Source organism: Galleria mellonella, unplaced genomic scaffold (genome assembly GCF_026898425.1).
Source record: "Galleria mellonella isolate WM207_F2 unplaced genomic scaffold, CSIRO_AGI_GalMel_v1 utg36, whole genome shotgun sequence".
In the NCBI taxonomy this organism is placed as follows: domain Eukaryota; kingdom Metazoa; phylum Arthropoda; class Insecta; order Lepidoptera; family Pyralidae; genus Galleria; species Galleria mellonella.
Genome location: NW_026442086.1, coordinates 6,204,058 through 6,219,513, shown reverse-complemented (window position 1 = coordinate 6,219,513; position 15,456 = coordinate 6,204,058). Strand labels below are relative to the sequence as shown.

Genomic DNA, 15,456 nt, shown 5'->3' with positions numbered 1-15,456 from the left:
CAGTATACTCTGTTATGTCCATGGTACTAAGTAGTATAAAAAAAAATTGATGGGGAAGAACGGTTTTTGAGTGGCGACCCAGTATCGGAAAACGTAGCGTAGGACGACCCCGACATGCAAGAACTACTGCTTCACTGCAGAAACACAATACAAGCACATTTTGTTGCTTCATCATCATCATCATCACCGTCATATGAGCTGTTATTTACTTACTGCTGAATATAAGCCTCCTCTATAGCATTCTTTATAATAGTAGTAAGTTTATCATTTAGTAATAAGGAACGATCCTGAGCCACTTGCATTCACGGACTCCCTGCAATACATTTGACGTCGCCACTCCAGGTAGTGGGGGGTCGTCCTACACTGCGTTTGTCTGTATGGTGTCGCCACTAAAGAAACTTTTCCCCATCGGTTGTCGGTTCTCCGAAAAACATAACTTTTCAATCTATATTGTAAAATAATTGATATATTGATACATCATACAACTAAGCTTTCGATAAAAAAATGTAAAGTTAAAATCGGTTACAAACAGCAAGGAATGAAATTGCGTAACACAATGTTTGAAAAAAGGAGAAAAAAAATTTTTTTTTCTGAAGTCGGCATTCAAGCAATTAGTATCTAAATTTTAGTAAAACAAAGAAAAAAGTAAAATAAAAAAGCAAACTATATATTCCAGATAATAAAATGTACTAATAAGAAAACAAGTCGATACAATTAAAACTCTATGTTGGACGGCAGATAGTCGCTTTTCTATTTGCAATTTGTCTACCGTGCTTGTAATTGGGCTTATTCTGATTAAATTGCCTATTCATGGAATTATTATGACCTGGTTTCAATAATCCTTTTTAAATTAGAATAGAAATACCTGTATCCCGTGGCTTCGTCCACGTGAATTAATATATAATAAGATATACTACGAAAACTTTTGCGTGAAAGACTAACAATTCTCAATTTGGTTGTGTTTTTTTTATGTTCGTTACTTTATAATGCCATAGGTTGTAAAGTGATTTGGAAAATTTGAAAAAATTTTATCTGAACAGATGTTTTCACAGATTAATCCTATAGAAATGTTATTATAATCGATTCATTAGTTTAGTTTTTTAATCAAAATAAATGGTAATTATAACAACTGGTTTTACCACAATTGAAGTAGTTTTTTTTGGTGAGGTATATCGTGTATGTTTGCTAAATGCAAAAACTTAGTATGCTAATCATTATATTGGTGAAATGTTTTTTCTTTATAATAAAAAGCGCCATTTTTGACTACGTGGCAAAGGACAAATGTAATTCATAAAGATCGTACGCACTGTTCTTAATCTGTGAATTTATAATAATAAATTTAGTTCCTAAATTGCTCAATAGAGGCAGCACCACTGTTTGTGAACACAAAACATGCTAAAAATGAAGATAATAAATATTACACATCTTTCGGTTATGGCAAATTGCCAGTTATGTAACTAAGGGACCGGATGCACAAACTTTGGTCAAAGATCTTTATATTCAATTACTGTCTCAATTACCATCTGGACAATATATTATGTATATCAATTCACAACTGACCTAATTGGGTCATGCGATTCGAAGTAAACATGTTTTATATATATTGATAACGATTTGAATTCAACAGAGGAAGTTTACAAGGCAGAGTTCAAGAAATACTGGTCTATTACTATTTCTCATTTAACAGCGTTCATAACTTTTGTCTACCGAGGTGTAGCAACATTGCAATTATCTGTCAATTAAAAAAAAAAAGCAATTTTAAACCTTTCTCATTTTATCATTCAACATCAAATAATAACTATAAGGTATAATAATCTAGCATAAGTTATGTTAGTTTGCATCTCACACTTGTATTCATGCGTGGAATAGCGAAAGCGAAACTCCGAAAATGTAACATAACACTTTTATCCAATTATATCTTCAATTATTAGATATTTTCTAAATAGTTTACCGTCATTCTGCTAAATTCGACAAGGTCACAAATGGATGTGTCCAAGTTACGTGCAATTTTTATTTTATATTTATTTTTTTATACAACTTAGAATGGCAAACAAGCTGACGGCCCACCTGATGCTTATCATTACAGTTCATTATTGGAGTATTTTAAATATATAAATTTATATAATATTGTATTATAAATTGTATTTTTTTTTAAATTAATAGATAATCCCGACGTTGCTACACTTCGGTAAGCAAAAGTTACATTTTCGGTATGAACGCTCTTAAAAGCTGGTGCGTCCAGAACTTTCCCTTTACACGAGCTCGCGGATAAAGTTGCTTTTGATTTTCAAATAAATGATTTTGCAGCACGTAGCTACCAGATATCCACGTGCAGAACGGTATAGGGTTGGCAACGTATTCGCATTAGCATTCACTAGCAATTTTAATTTCATTTTTTTATTTATTTTTTATTCTTAAAATATTTATTTTAGTCTTATTTATAATGAATGTTTTCAATCAACAATACTAATTGGATGTTTGTCTAAGTACTAAATACCGTTGTTCGAATACTTCGCAGAATAATAAAAAAGCTATAAAACAAACAAGGCAAGAATAATAAAAATAGCCCGATATCCATTAGCTTTGGGTCAAATTTATAATATATTTTTAAACTAGTAAATAGTATATTAATAATAATATTAAAATATTATTAATTATATATATATATTAGAAATTGTTTAGTTACGGAATTATATATATATATATATATATATATATATATATATATATATATATATATATATATATATATATTATAATATATTATTATCTGGCTCGGTAAACGATGTTCTGCCATAAATTTTTTTTCTGGATCTGGGTACCTTAATCAGCTAGTGGTATGAAATATATTTTACAATCTATACCTCGTACCTAAAAATATAATTGAGATTTAAAAAGATAATTGAATTAAGATTCATCATCATCATTTCAGCCATTATCTGTCCACTGCTGGACATAAGCCTCCCCCATGTACTACCATAAAGAACGGTCCTGAGCCACCTGCATCCACTGACGCTCTGCAATGCATTTCAGGTCGTCACTCCATCTAGTGGGGGGGTCGTCCTACACTGCGTTTACCCTTATGTGGTCGACACTCAAGAACCTTTCTTCTCTATCAGTTGTCCGATTTATATATAATTTATAATATTAGTAAGGAAAGTTATAATTAAGTCTAAATTAAAAAAAATACACTTATCAATTAATTTTAAGGCGAAGGATGTTCTCATTTCGTTTTTTTTTATCTCAGCTTATTTATTTTTCAATCAAATTAGTTAATCCTTACCTTCCTTACTAATATTATAAATGTGAAAATGAGTTTGTTTGTTATATTACGGCGCGTTAACGGTTTAACCAGTCACTATGAAATTTGCTATACACATTCTATATGGGATGGAAAAAGAAACTATAAGGTGACTTTATCCCAGTCAACAAACATATCTCGGTCACGTGAACGAAGTCGCGAGTAAAGGCTAGTATTACCATACCATTACAGCTGTTTTTTATTAATGGGTGATAATGGAATGGTTACCCCACCCGCGCTATCGGTATACACTGGCGGGGCACCAGTGATAGATGATAGATGAGAATGAAAGCAAATCATTTAGCCCATCCTGACGAATTCAACTAGAATTAACCACGATGGTTTCCAGGGGAAACCACGTGGAGGTCAACCTGACAGGGTATATTGCTAGTAATGGGGCTATTCGACTCCATTACTAACAAGGGAAAGGGGATCCCTACTGTTACAGCTGTTACTTATTCACTGCTGGACATAGGTCTCTTCCTGGGGGGTAGCTAAAAGCTAGAATTGGTAAAAAATACATTGGCTAACCTAGGTTTATTATAAATTCTTAGTAATTTAATAAAACCATAATTTTTGGAATTGTTGCAACCCTATAGACATGTCCATTACAGAGATATATACCATTTTATATAGTTAGTTCAGACATTATGAATCACAATTTCCATGGAGTAGAAATTGGGGTTGCAATTAGCTAAAGTGCTTTTGAAGCGTTTTTACAATAAAATTCTTATAAATAGAAATTCCGTTTATATATAAAAAGACACTTTATTCGATATTACTGAACATGATTTTACATTTTTTCTTATTTCTTTTTTTTTTTACGCAGCTTAGATTGGCAAACAAGCTGACGGCCCACCTGATGGAAAGTAGTGTAGTACCAGCGCCTATAGACATGAAAAGTACCGCGGGTATAACAGAGTATACTGTTTCGCCCATGATACCCCTCATGCGTTGCCATCTCTGTGTACTCAAGTATTATTCCTCTGTAGGTATTCTAAATTTACTGCCACATCTTAACTTGTTTTACAATTTTATGACATGACGATTTTATAAAGAGCATACTAAAAGGAAAAATAGAGGACAAAAAAGGAAGGCAAAGACCGAGAAATAACTATATGGGAAAGATAAAGGAAACACTAAGTGTCATGTCGTATAGGGAGGTCAAAGGTATGGACAAGAATAGAGATAGCTGGAAGAGAATACACGAAATAGTTGCGCCGATAGAGGAAACTGTTAAACAAGAAGAGTTTTATTACATACTAGCTATATCCGCGGCTTCATCTCTGGTTATGACCAGATAATGATATGTCATTATCTTGAATTGCCATCCAATGTAAAAAGAATTTTTGTAATTTGACTGTTAGTTCCAGAGATTAGCGTGTTCAAAGTTTCTTTGGAACCGATCCTTTCAAATAAAAAAAGAATTTTTCAAATCGGTTTACAACTGACGGAGTTATGAACTAAATCGAGAGCCTTCTTTTTTTGAAGTTGGTTTGAAAATAGCTACAGAATGTTGAATTGTTTATAATCGTTCTTCATGTTCTTGACAACCAGTCTAGACTTGTCTCGTTTTATTCTAGTATTCTGAAACAGATACTTCACTACATTTCTATTGAAAATGTCTTTTTTCATTTTTTTTTCATTATTCAACGCTATTCAACGATTGCGAGGTTTCGACCAATTTCAATTTTTTTTTAATTTTTAATTTCCAAATTTAAATTGATTTGGAGCATTCTTTTTTTGAAACGATGAAATTTATTCTGTAGTTCAATTCCTTAAAATCGAGAAATAAAGAATAGTTATGTATTATATAAGCCAACAGAAAAAATATAGCAAAATTCATAATTTCAACCGACTTCGAAAAGGAGGTTCTCAATTGATGTATTTTTTTATGTTTATTACCTCAAAACTCCATCAGTTTGGAAAATCTTTTTTTTCATCTGAAAGAATATAGATAGATAGATAGATACTCTTTCTATTGTTTCCTTCAAAAGATTACAACAGTAAACTTTATCTAGATATAAACAATTACAAGAAATAATCACAATGAGAAAACAATGGGCGACCTTATCGTTCAAAGCGATCTCTTCCAGGCAACCTTTGGATGGAGAGGAGTAATTATAAACTGTTTGATTGGAGGCACGCAGATATATGTGTATTTTGAATGTAAGTATATAATCTAGTTTGTATTTAGATAACCATATTTATTATTTATTAATAGAAACAACTATACTGTTTCTCTACTGTTTCTGGTAACCATATTCTTTTTAATGTACGCACACTGTGTGCTGGTACGTGTGTAGTACGTCTATACTAGGTGTAACTAAAGCCCCTTTTCACTCAGGGTTTGCTGGAAGAGAAATCTTTCAGAGTTAAGCTCGCCTGTTGTACATCTTCATTTAATTTAAATTATAAATATGTAATTTTTGTATACAATAAAGTATAAATTAATTAATAAATTTCATTTAAATCCGTTTAGGAGTTTTTGTGTGAAAGAGTAAGAAACATCCACACATAAATAATGTAGGTACTTTATGATAATTCTTATATATATATATATATATATATATATATATATATATATATATATATATATATATATATATATATATATATATATATATATATATATATATATATATATAGATTATATAAGTAAATAAGTTCATAATTAATTTGACTATGTATTAATTTTAATCAGTTTGTAATTAAAATATATTCTTACTAATAATATAAATGTGAAAGTGTGTTTGTTATCTTATAGGGCATTAACGGCTTAACCGATCACTATGAAATTTCGTTTTTACCCACTATATGAGATAGGGAAGGATATAGACTGCTATTCATTCCGGTCACGCGGGCGTAGTCTCGGGAGAAAGACATTATGTCGTAATATTTTAAGCCAGTATTCTTCTATCAAAATTAAACATTTTTCACAAAGAACATGGATTTAAAAATAATAAAAAATATTGTTCTTTCAATAACAAGGCAACATATGGATGCATCGTGGATTATATTGCTTTTGACTTTTTTTTAAGAAATTGTTTAATTTAAGTGATAGATTACTTTTTTATACCACTAAGGTGGCAAACAAGCATACGGCCTAACTGATGGTAAGCGGTTACCGTAGCGTATGAATGCCATTGGGATAAGGGCAGGAAGACGATAATGATTGTATACTGGAAAAAGATAGAGCAATATATATTATTTTTAAAATTTATATTCAGATTTTATCCGATATACATATATAACGGAAACGACAAAAACACAGCGAGTTCATTAATTTCCCTTTATATACATATGTACATCAATCAATACATATAATAAAATCGTAACTGGTCGCTGTCTGTACATGGAAGATATATAAGAAAAACTATTATAGGGAGGCTTTATGAACGCAGTAGAACCCAAAACAATGATTTTTAGATTTTTTGTTTGTTTGTATGTTTGTGCACGCTAATCTCAGAAACAGTTTCACCGATTTAAATGTTCCACTTAACATTTAGTGTTTGTTTTATTTCAATTGGTTCATAAATAAAAAAGTTATGTCAATCTAAAAATGCCCACTCGTGCGAAGCCGGCTTGCTAGTTAGTAATATATCTATTACTAAGTATATAAATAACGAAGAAGTGATCGCAAAAAAGGGGAAAAACCCTTATTGTAACTACCTTTGTCTACAAATCTAGAGTAGGAAACGTCAAACTAGGCCAATGAGGTCAGCTAGCTCTCATCCTGTTTGGACATTCCACAAATTTTCCCACCAAATTGTTATTTGACTTTGCTATACAAATGCAAACCTTATACGTTTACGTTTTAAGTTAAAAATTGGTTGATAACGAACCACTTGTATTGTTATCGAAGTCTATTCTTATATGAAAATCATCGGCAAATATGAACCGAAGTAAACTTAACAAAACAAACTTAATAGATCCATAGACTTCGTCTTTGCATCTTTCAAGTTAAATTAATTACTTTATTTGTATTAAATAGATTAACACTAATTGGTATAGATAAGGAAACCCTTGAAATACTTTGTCGTAAAAAGCCTTATTTAACTGACTTCAAAAAACGAGGAGACTCTCAATTCGGTTGTATTTTTATTATGTTTCTTATCTTAGAATTTCGTTATAAACCAATTTGGAAAATTCTTTATTTTTATTTCAAAGAAAATACTTTCAGATTAGTTTTATAGATATTTCATTGAAATCCGTTCAGTACTTTGACTTTTAAATCAAAATATTTTTTTTTTGTAGATAAAAATTACGTGTTAAAACTAGATGGTAGTAGGTAGTATAAATCATGTAAGAGTATACTTATATGATTTATACTACCTATTTACTACTACCAGCCAATTCTAAAAAGTTTAATATGCATTCGTCGATACATTAGTAAGTTATTAAAAAAAATATAACCTTAAATGGTTTGTAAGTATTGAATCTAAAATAATGAATAGCTCAGTCGAACAAAGCTTGTTAGTTCTGAGATGGCATTCCAGTCGAAATTTTCGAATATTTCAAATTAATGTTTGGATTATTTAAAAAAAAATTACTTGCAGGAATGGCAACGCATGGGGGCTATCATGGGCGAAACAGTATACTCTGTTATGTCCATGGTATTGCTCATGTCTATACGACGGTTACCACTTTCCATCAGGTGGGCGGTCAGCTTATTTGCCATTCTAAATTGTATAAAAAAAAAACTTGCTTCATGCTACGGGGAATGTGTTAGAGATTTTTTTTTATACCACTGAGGTGGCAAACAAACATACGGCCCACCTGATGGTAAGTGGTTACCGTAGCCTATGAACACCTGCAATACTAGAGGTATTACGCGTGCGTTGTCGATCCTGAAGAAACCTTTTTACCCCCCTTTTGAAGAACCCCATGTTGTAGTCTCTTGGGAAAACCTCGGCAGGGAGCTCATTTCACAACCTGAGTGTTCATGGGAGGAAACATCTCTGAAACCGCGCAGTACGCGACCATTGAGGCTGTAGGACATGAGGATGAACTCCCTGTCGATGGCGAGCCGTACGATGGTAGAAAGTGGCTGTGGGCATCATATTGAACAATTATTTTATAATTTTTAATATTACTGAATTAGATGTTATTTTGCAGAAGTTCAAACACTATTTAGTTAAGTAGCAAACTATTAATTTGCTTGAAGATACTCCGTTTAAAGGTGAAACACGTGTCACAAATCGTGCGTGGGCTGAATGGCGGTCGGAGATTGATGGCTAGTATATATATATATATATATATATATATATATATATATATAAGGTTAGGTTAGAACTTCTAGTAATAATAATAGCAATCAAACTTAGAATGTTAGCAGTCACAAGCATACTTTTGTTAACAGAATTAAGTAAAACAATTCTAATTTACTAACTAGTTATTGTGACAGAAAACATTTCCTTCTACGAACCTCTATTATTTTAGTTACCTAGTTTTTTTTTGATGGGTGAAAATGGTATGGTAACCGGGCCTGCACTAACGGGTCACGCTGGCGGAGCACCAGTGAAGAGTAATAGATGAAAATGAAAACAGGCCAGTTAGCCCATCAAGATGAATTTATCAGGAATTAACCATGATAGTTTCTAGGGAGAACCGCGAGGAAGTCGACCTGGTTGGGTATATTGCTAGCAATGGGATTCTCAGTCTCCATTACTAACAATCCCTTTCCCCCTTTAGTTACCTAGTTAATTAACCAAAATTATTAATTCATCGTTTAATCCAACATGACACGGCAGATTATCAACATGCCTGTTTAAGGTGAATGAGCTTAAACTATTTTAGAGGAGCATATCTTGTAATTAATTGTAGCACTTTGTTTCGAGGATCTTGTTTGTGTAGTGAATGTTGTCTTATTTATTTACTTTCACAGATAATTTAGAACTTCGTCTTATGGTTTTACCCGCGTTGATTTTTTTTAATGGATGACAATGGAATGGTAACCCTGCCTGCGCTATTTGGTATACACCGACGGGGCACCAATGAGGGATGATAAGTGAAAATGACGAGCAGGTCAGTTAGCCCATTGTGATAAATGCACCTGGTCGACCTGACGGGGTATATTGCTAGCAATGGGATTAGTAATCCGCATTACTAACAACCCCTCCCCCCTACTTGCGTTGATTAGGAAAAAGTGTCTAAATGAATATCTATGTTAGGTGGATTTGTAATAGATTACAAATGCGTTTATTTAAGTCGTTGGACACTGAGTGACCGACATATATAGGTTTACATCTTAACAGATTCGTATTTTTTACCACGAAGGTGGTAAACAAGTATACATTCCTTGTAATGGTAAATGGTCACTATAGAATACAGATGATGATAGATGAAGTACATTAAATGACATGAAATTGTAATTGACATATTGTTTTTTTATAAGAATTGTTAATTTAATATTTAAGTATTTAAAATTTTGCATGACTAACTGTGGCGAAATATGTGGACTTAGTATTATTTTATCTATCTGTATATTTACCATATTTCTTGCAAATAAATATTCATTCATTCATTCATTCATACAGACGTCTGCAACACCAAGGATGTTACTTGCGCATTGTTGACTCTAAACAAATTAAGGTTTGTTTACTTTTTTGAAGAACTTCATACTGTAGTCTTTAGGGAAAACTACGACAGGCTCATTCTACAGCCTGAGCGTTTGCGGAAGGATGTCCTTTATAGTGTAGTGACGTCTATGGCGAGCAGTGTAGTGATAAAAGGTGACTGTGGGCATCAATTCAAACATTGTTTATTTTTTATAATTTATAGTTTTTTTTTTATAATATTTTATAATATAACAATTTATAATATAAGTTAAATTTATAATGTTCGAAGTTTTGACTGGTGTGTGAGGTTACATTCGTACTTTGATCACGTGACCAGGATTGTATATATATATATATATATATATATATATATATATATTATTCTATAAACAAGTAGTATTTATATGCCAAATTTCATGAAAATTAGTTGAGCTGTTAATCCTGTAATCGGTAATAAATGACGTCATTTTCAGACATCAGCGAATAACATAGGTTATATATTTTCGAAAAGCCTATCTGTGTGAAGCCAGGTCGGATCGTTAATTTACAATATTAATAAAGACTAGTTATAATTTGGAAGCTTTTTCCATTAAAACTTTCATATTTATAATGTTTGTTGGATAGTAGGGATAATAACTAATGTAGTTATTAGTTCAACAGTTTCTAATTAACTTTTTGGATAAAGTTATTATGGATATTTTCTATAAGACATTGCCATGTGGTCCCGGCATAGATAGGCCACGCCTTCCTAAGCCGTGGGTGTCGAAAAAGATGACCAAGGGAGGGCGAGAGATGGGCAGCAGCATCCCTCTTAAAACATCTCTGTTATGTCCATGGTACTGCTCATGTCTATAGGCGACGGTTACCACTTTCCATCAGGTGGGCTGTCATCTTGTTTGCAATTCTAAGTTGTATAAAACAAAAAATCTCCAAAGCCTAACTGGGGTTGCACATCCTTTTACCAAGTGTGGCAACTACTGGCATACCCCCCTAAGGGGGAGGCTTATGTTCAGCAGTGGACAGATAAAGGCTGATTAAATTGCTGCCGTTTTAAAAAGCATATATCCTTATCTATGCCAAGCCAGTATGTGTATCAGTTTTATCGATTATATAGATACGTATAAATATGTGAGTGTGTGTGTACTGCGTCCGTGGTATAAATAACTTTTCTAAATTTATTTCCTTGTTTACTTGATGAAACACAAACAACAACATTGTTTTACTTTTTTTTATATATATAATTTTCTTTTTGATGTTTCTCTATGATTGGAATAGTATGGTCTCGGATTTTTGTGACTTTAAATAAGTTAAGTATTTTTTTTTTTAATTATGTTATTTACTTTAATTGGAACAAAACACATTCACTGATGATCGACCAGACGTTTCGTAGACACATTAGAATGAATGTATTTCAAATTTAAATTTAGAACACGGTATCGTGTTCTGGGATAACGTATCTAATGAAGCAATTCAGATTAGTAAACCAATTACTGTTAGAATTGTCATGATCAACAAAATTGTTAATTGTCCACTGCTAAACATAGGCCTTCCCTATAAGAGGTGTTTTGCCAGTAGTTGCCATGCTTGGCATGCGGGTTGGCAAACGCAGTTTGGCGATATTTTAAGAGGGGCGTTGCTGCCCATTCCTCAACTATTAAGTTTCCTTCGTCGTCTCTTACGATACCCACGGAAAAGGAAGGGAAAACCCGTTCTATACCGAGATCACATGGCAATTTACCATCAGAACTGTACCTTATTAGAATGACCTGCATGCTATTTCCCATCAAAACCACCATGGTTAATTCCTTGTTAATTCGTTTAAATAAATGCATTTCATTCTCACATGTGCCGTAACGTAATCCGCCAGCGTACACTGCTACCGTTACATTTATATATTCATCGATTTAAAAAAGCAAATTTATAGAAGAAACTGTCCTTATAGGCTTTATTCTAATAAAGCTACTAGCTTTTACCCGCAACTTCGTCCGCGTGTCAGAAGTATGAATATTGACCAGGTTAATAAGTAATCTATATCCTTCTCGATTCCATATTGAACGTGTATACCAAATTTTATAGTTATTGGTAAAGCGGTTAAGGCGCTACAAGGTAACAAACAAACTTACATTCATATTTATAATATAACTAGCGGCCTAGTACGTGCTTTGCTACGTATAAAGTGAAATAATAAAAAAAAAATATTAACATCAATTTCATTTATTCAAACAAAAAATATTTTATTAATTGCTATCTATTTTAATTGTACTGTCAACACTGAAAAAAATTCAATTTGACAGCACAATCCCCATCTTAAAAAAAGTTTCAATTTGACACAAAAATCCCCATTAACAAAATGATCCGCCATTTATTGAATTCATTTGTTACAAAAAATGTGATAAATGAAGAACCGCTCGACCGATTTTGTGCAATCTTCACATAAACCATCTACTAAATAGTCCAAATAAAGCACATTTGGTTTGGATAGGTGAGCCCGTTCTTGAGTTATAAAATTATAACGAAAAGTAGCATTAATTTATATATATATAGATGTTACCTGTGAAATTTGTAAGGAAAAGGATTTTTTTAAATAAAAAGCTATAATAAAAAAATGTAAAAATAATTTATTAAATATTACACTACTTTGTACATGATTAATAATATTCTAAAACTAAGATAACTTACAAACAAATATTGATAAATATAAAATTATTTTTGTGGGATGAGAAAATTTAAATATAAATTAAAAAATGCCCGCCAGCCCACCTTCTGGAGTTTATTGAAAATTTATCAAGTTTTTTAAGCTTAATTATTTTAAACGTCGAGTTACTAGGTCACTTTATTCCATGAATAAAAGTGAGCTAAACTATTATCTTCTGACAAATGATGTTATAATTATTTTAATGAATAAATAAATAAAATTTTTGTTTTCTTTTCTTTATTCTTTATTGTACATAAAATATAATGTTAACCGCAATTTATTTTAAAGGCGAGCTTATCTCTATTGTGTATTTTTTTTGCATTGTGTATTGTTTTGTGCATTTTTTTTGTACATAATTTTTTTTTGTATAAAAACATAAACGAAGTTCATCGTTTAAGTTTGTGCATTCTTTTTCATAATACCCAAAGTAGACTTCCTGTTTAGTTTGTTAAAAGAAATCTAATATTCAAATACTAATGAGTAGTATATTTAACATATACAATCAAAACACTGGTAAATTAAAAATAAAAGTCAAAATTATCTTTATATAGATTAAAAAAAAAAACCTAAAAAATAAATAAAATAATATCTATTTACAATTTTCTCAATTTGAGAAAAAATATTTTATTTAAATTTACAGTTACGCTAATAATATCACTATTTCTATTTACAATTAATTTAATCTGGTACTATACAAGAGTGCTTCATTATATTAAACGAGGTCTATAATTATGTTACAATATAATTTTCTTAATTTGACAAATATATAGTACTTTTTTTTAAACTCAATTTATTCTAACTAGTGATCGCCCAATGGTCGAAATTCGACTACAATTAATTTAAATTATAAGTTTTAACATTATTAAGGTTCTATCGTCAAAGAATATATTATACATATATAATGTGTTTGATATTCAGCAAGACTATAATAGTACATATGTGCGTACGTACAAATGTGGGCCGAGGTATAGCCGAGGCACACATACGTGAGGCCATCAATGCTTAGTTGTGGCCAAGGCTTGTATAGTACTTTTATCAAACAATGCGCGGAAATCAAAAACACAATTTTACTTTTTAAATTCAATGATGAATTACGAACAATAATAATTTTTCACGGGCCATAATGTTCGTTTGTTTTTTTTTTTTTTCAATAAACAGCTTTCTATTTGCAAGCCAGTTCGAAATTTAAATAAAACCTTTTATTAGTTACCTCCTTGGTAGCCATGTTTCGAAGTAAAAGGTTTATATTTAAATTACAGGACAGATATGAGTTTACATAGTAATTTATCTGGCCGCAAAACACGACAGATATGGATTTTCATACAACTTTTGCCGGCCGCTACCCGCATGTATCTTGGCCAGTACGGCAATTTTGATTTATCTCGAAGAAGATTGTCAAAATAATGCTCACATTTCCAAGCATGTTTGAGAAAATAATATTAAAGACAAACAATATAAATCTATTCTCAATTTGACCACAGATTAACAATAAACAAAAAAGTATATATGAGTGTGTGTATCAAATACATGGTAGTGTGTGTAATGTTGTCTTTATTGATTTAATGTATTTTTGAATGCATGATTTAAAAAAAATATTAGCATTATACACTCCTTCTTTATATAAACTATAACCGTGCTAAATTTCATCCGCGCAGTTTTAAAAAGAGGCACAAAGTCTTTACTTCATGTATTAATATATAGATAACATCGGTTTAACCAAGATCTAAAAAAAAAGGACAAATGGTATGTAATTGTCATCGATAATTTTCTCAATTTGAGAATTATAATAATTTTTATTTAGTTTATATTTGTTAATATTAAAACTGTTCTATCAATATTTACAGTCATTAGGTCGTCCTGAGTCAATGCATGAAGCAAAATATTGCTGTATGTAATTATTTTATCATTATTAGGATAAATTTATTCAATTTAGACAATTTTCTCAATTTGAGAAAACAACTTTCTAAATGTTTGTATAATTTATATTAAATAAAATTTTATTATCATTGTTTACAGCTGGTCCAACCTGGACCAATGCAAGAAGCAAATGCTATCGCGTGAGGTATGTAATTCTGCTCATAATTCCCACTGAAGATATGTGACCAGGGTCCTTTTGCAAAGACAGCCACGTCTTCCCCGCCGTGAGTCTCGCGGGATATAGGTACTAGGGATGGGTATGTAAAGTTGAGACTCTCTGTAAAAAAAAAATGTATGTTTAAATGCACTTAAGAAATAATAATATTAAATTAAAACAAATTTAAATCATTTTTGCCTGCCAAGCGTGGCAACTATTGGCAAAACTACCTCTATGATGAGAAGTCTATGTTCATTAGTGAACAGTTAACGGTTGATATGATGACGACAACGATGACGACGACGATGATGATGATGACGATGATGATGATGATGATGAAAGAAAATTAATTATACAGAAACATTATAATTTTATTACTTCTATTCTATTATTAACCTATGATGTTCCACTGTTGGGGAAAGGTCTACCCCATCTTCTTTCAAAACTTCCTGTTCTAAGTCACCTTAAACTACTTCTTTTTAAATGTGTCTATTAAATAATTAACAGTAATAGTAATTAGACCCTGTGGTCCCGGCATAGAATAGGCCACCCCCATTACTAGCCATGTGCCATGTCAGGTCGACCTGTGGTTCTCCCTAGAAACCATCCTGGTTAATTCTAGTTGAATTCATTAGGATGGACTAATTGACCTGCTTTCATCCTCATATATCATCTCCAACTGGTGCCCCGCCAGTATATACCGATACCGCAGGCGGGGTTACCATATCATTATCATTCATTAAAAAAAATAGGCCACCCCTTCCTTTCCCGTGGGTGTCGTAAGTGTCTGCTAAGGGAGGCCGAGGGATCGGCAGCAGCTAGTATA

General features: G+C 31.7%; 1 protein-coding gene across 1 annotated transcript in view; it reads right to left on the bottom strand.

The window, feature by feature from the left end:
- Positions 1 to 12,476: 12,476 nt before the first annotated feature.
- The window catches only part of LOC113513784 (alkaline phosphatase-like), a 32,707-nt gene continuing 29,727 nt past the window's right edge, over positions 12,477 to 15,456 (bottom strand). Inside the window, exon 9 of the mRNA XM_031910207.2 lies at positions 12,477 to 14,750. Within this exon, the coding sequence (XP_031766067.2) occupies positions 14,560 to 14,750 (191 nt within the window). The 3' untranslated portion in view covers positions 12,477 to 14,559. The remainder of the gene's footprint in view (positions 14,751 to 15,456) is intronic.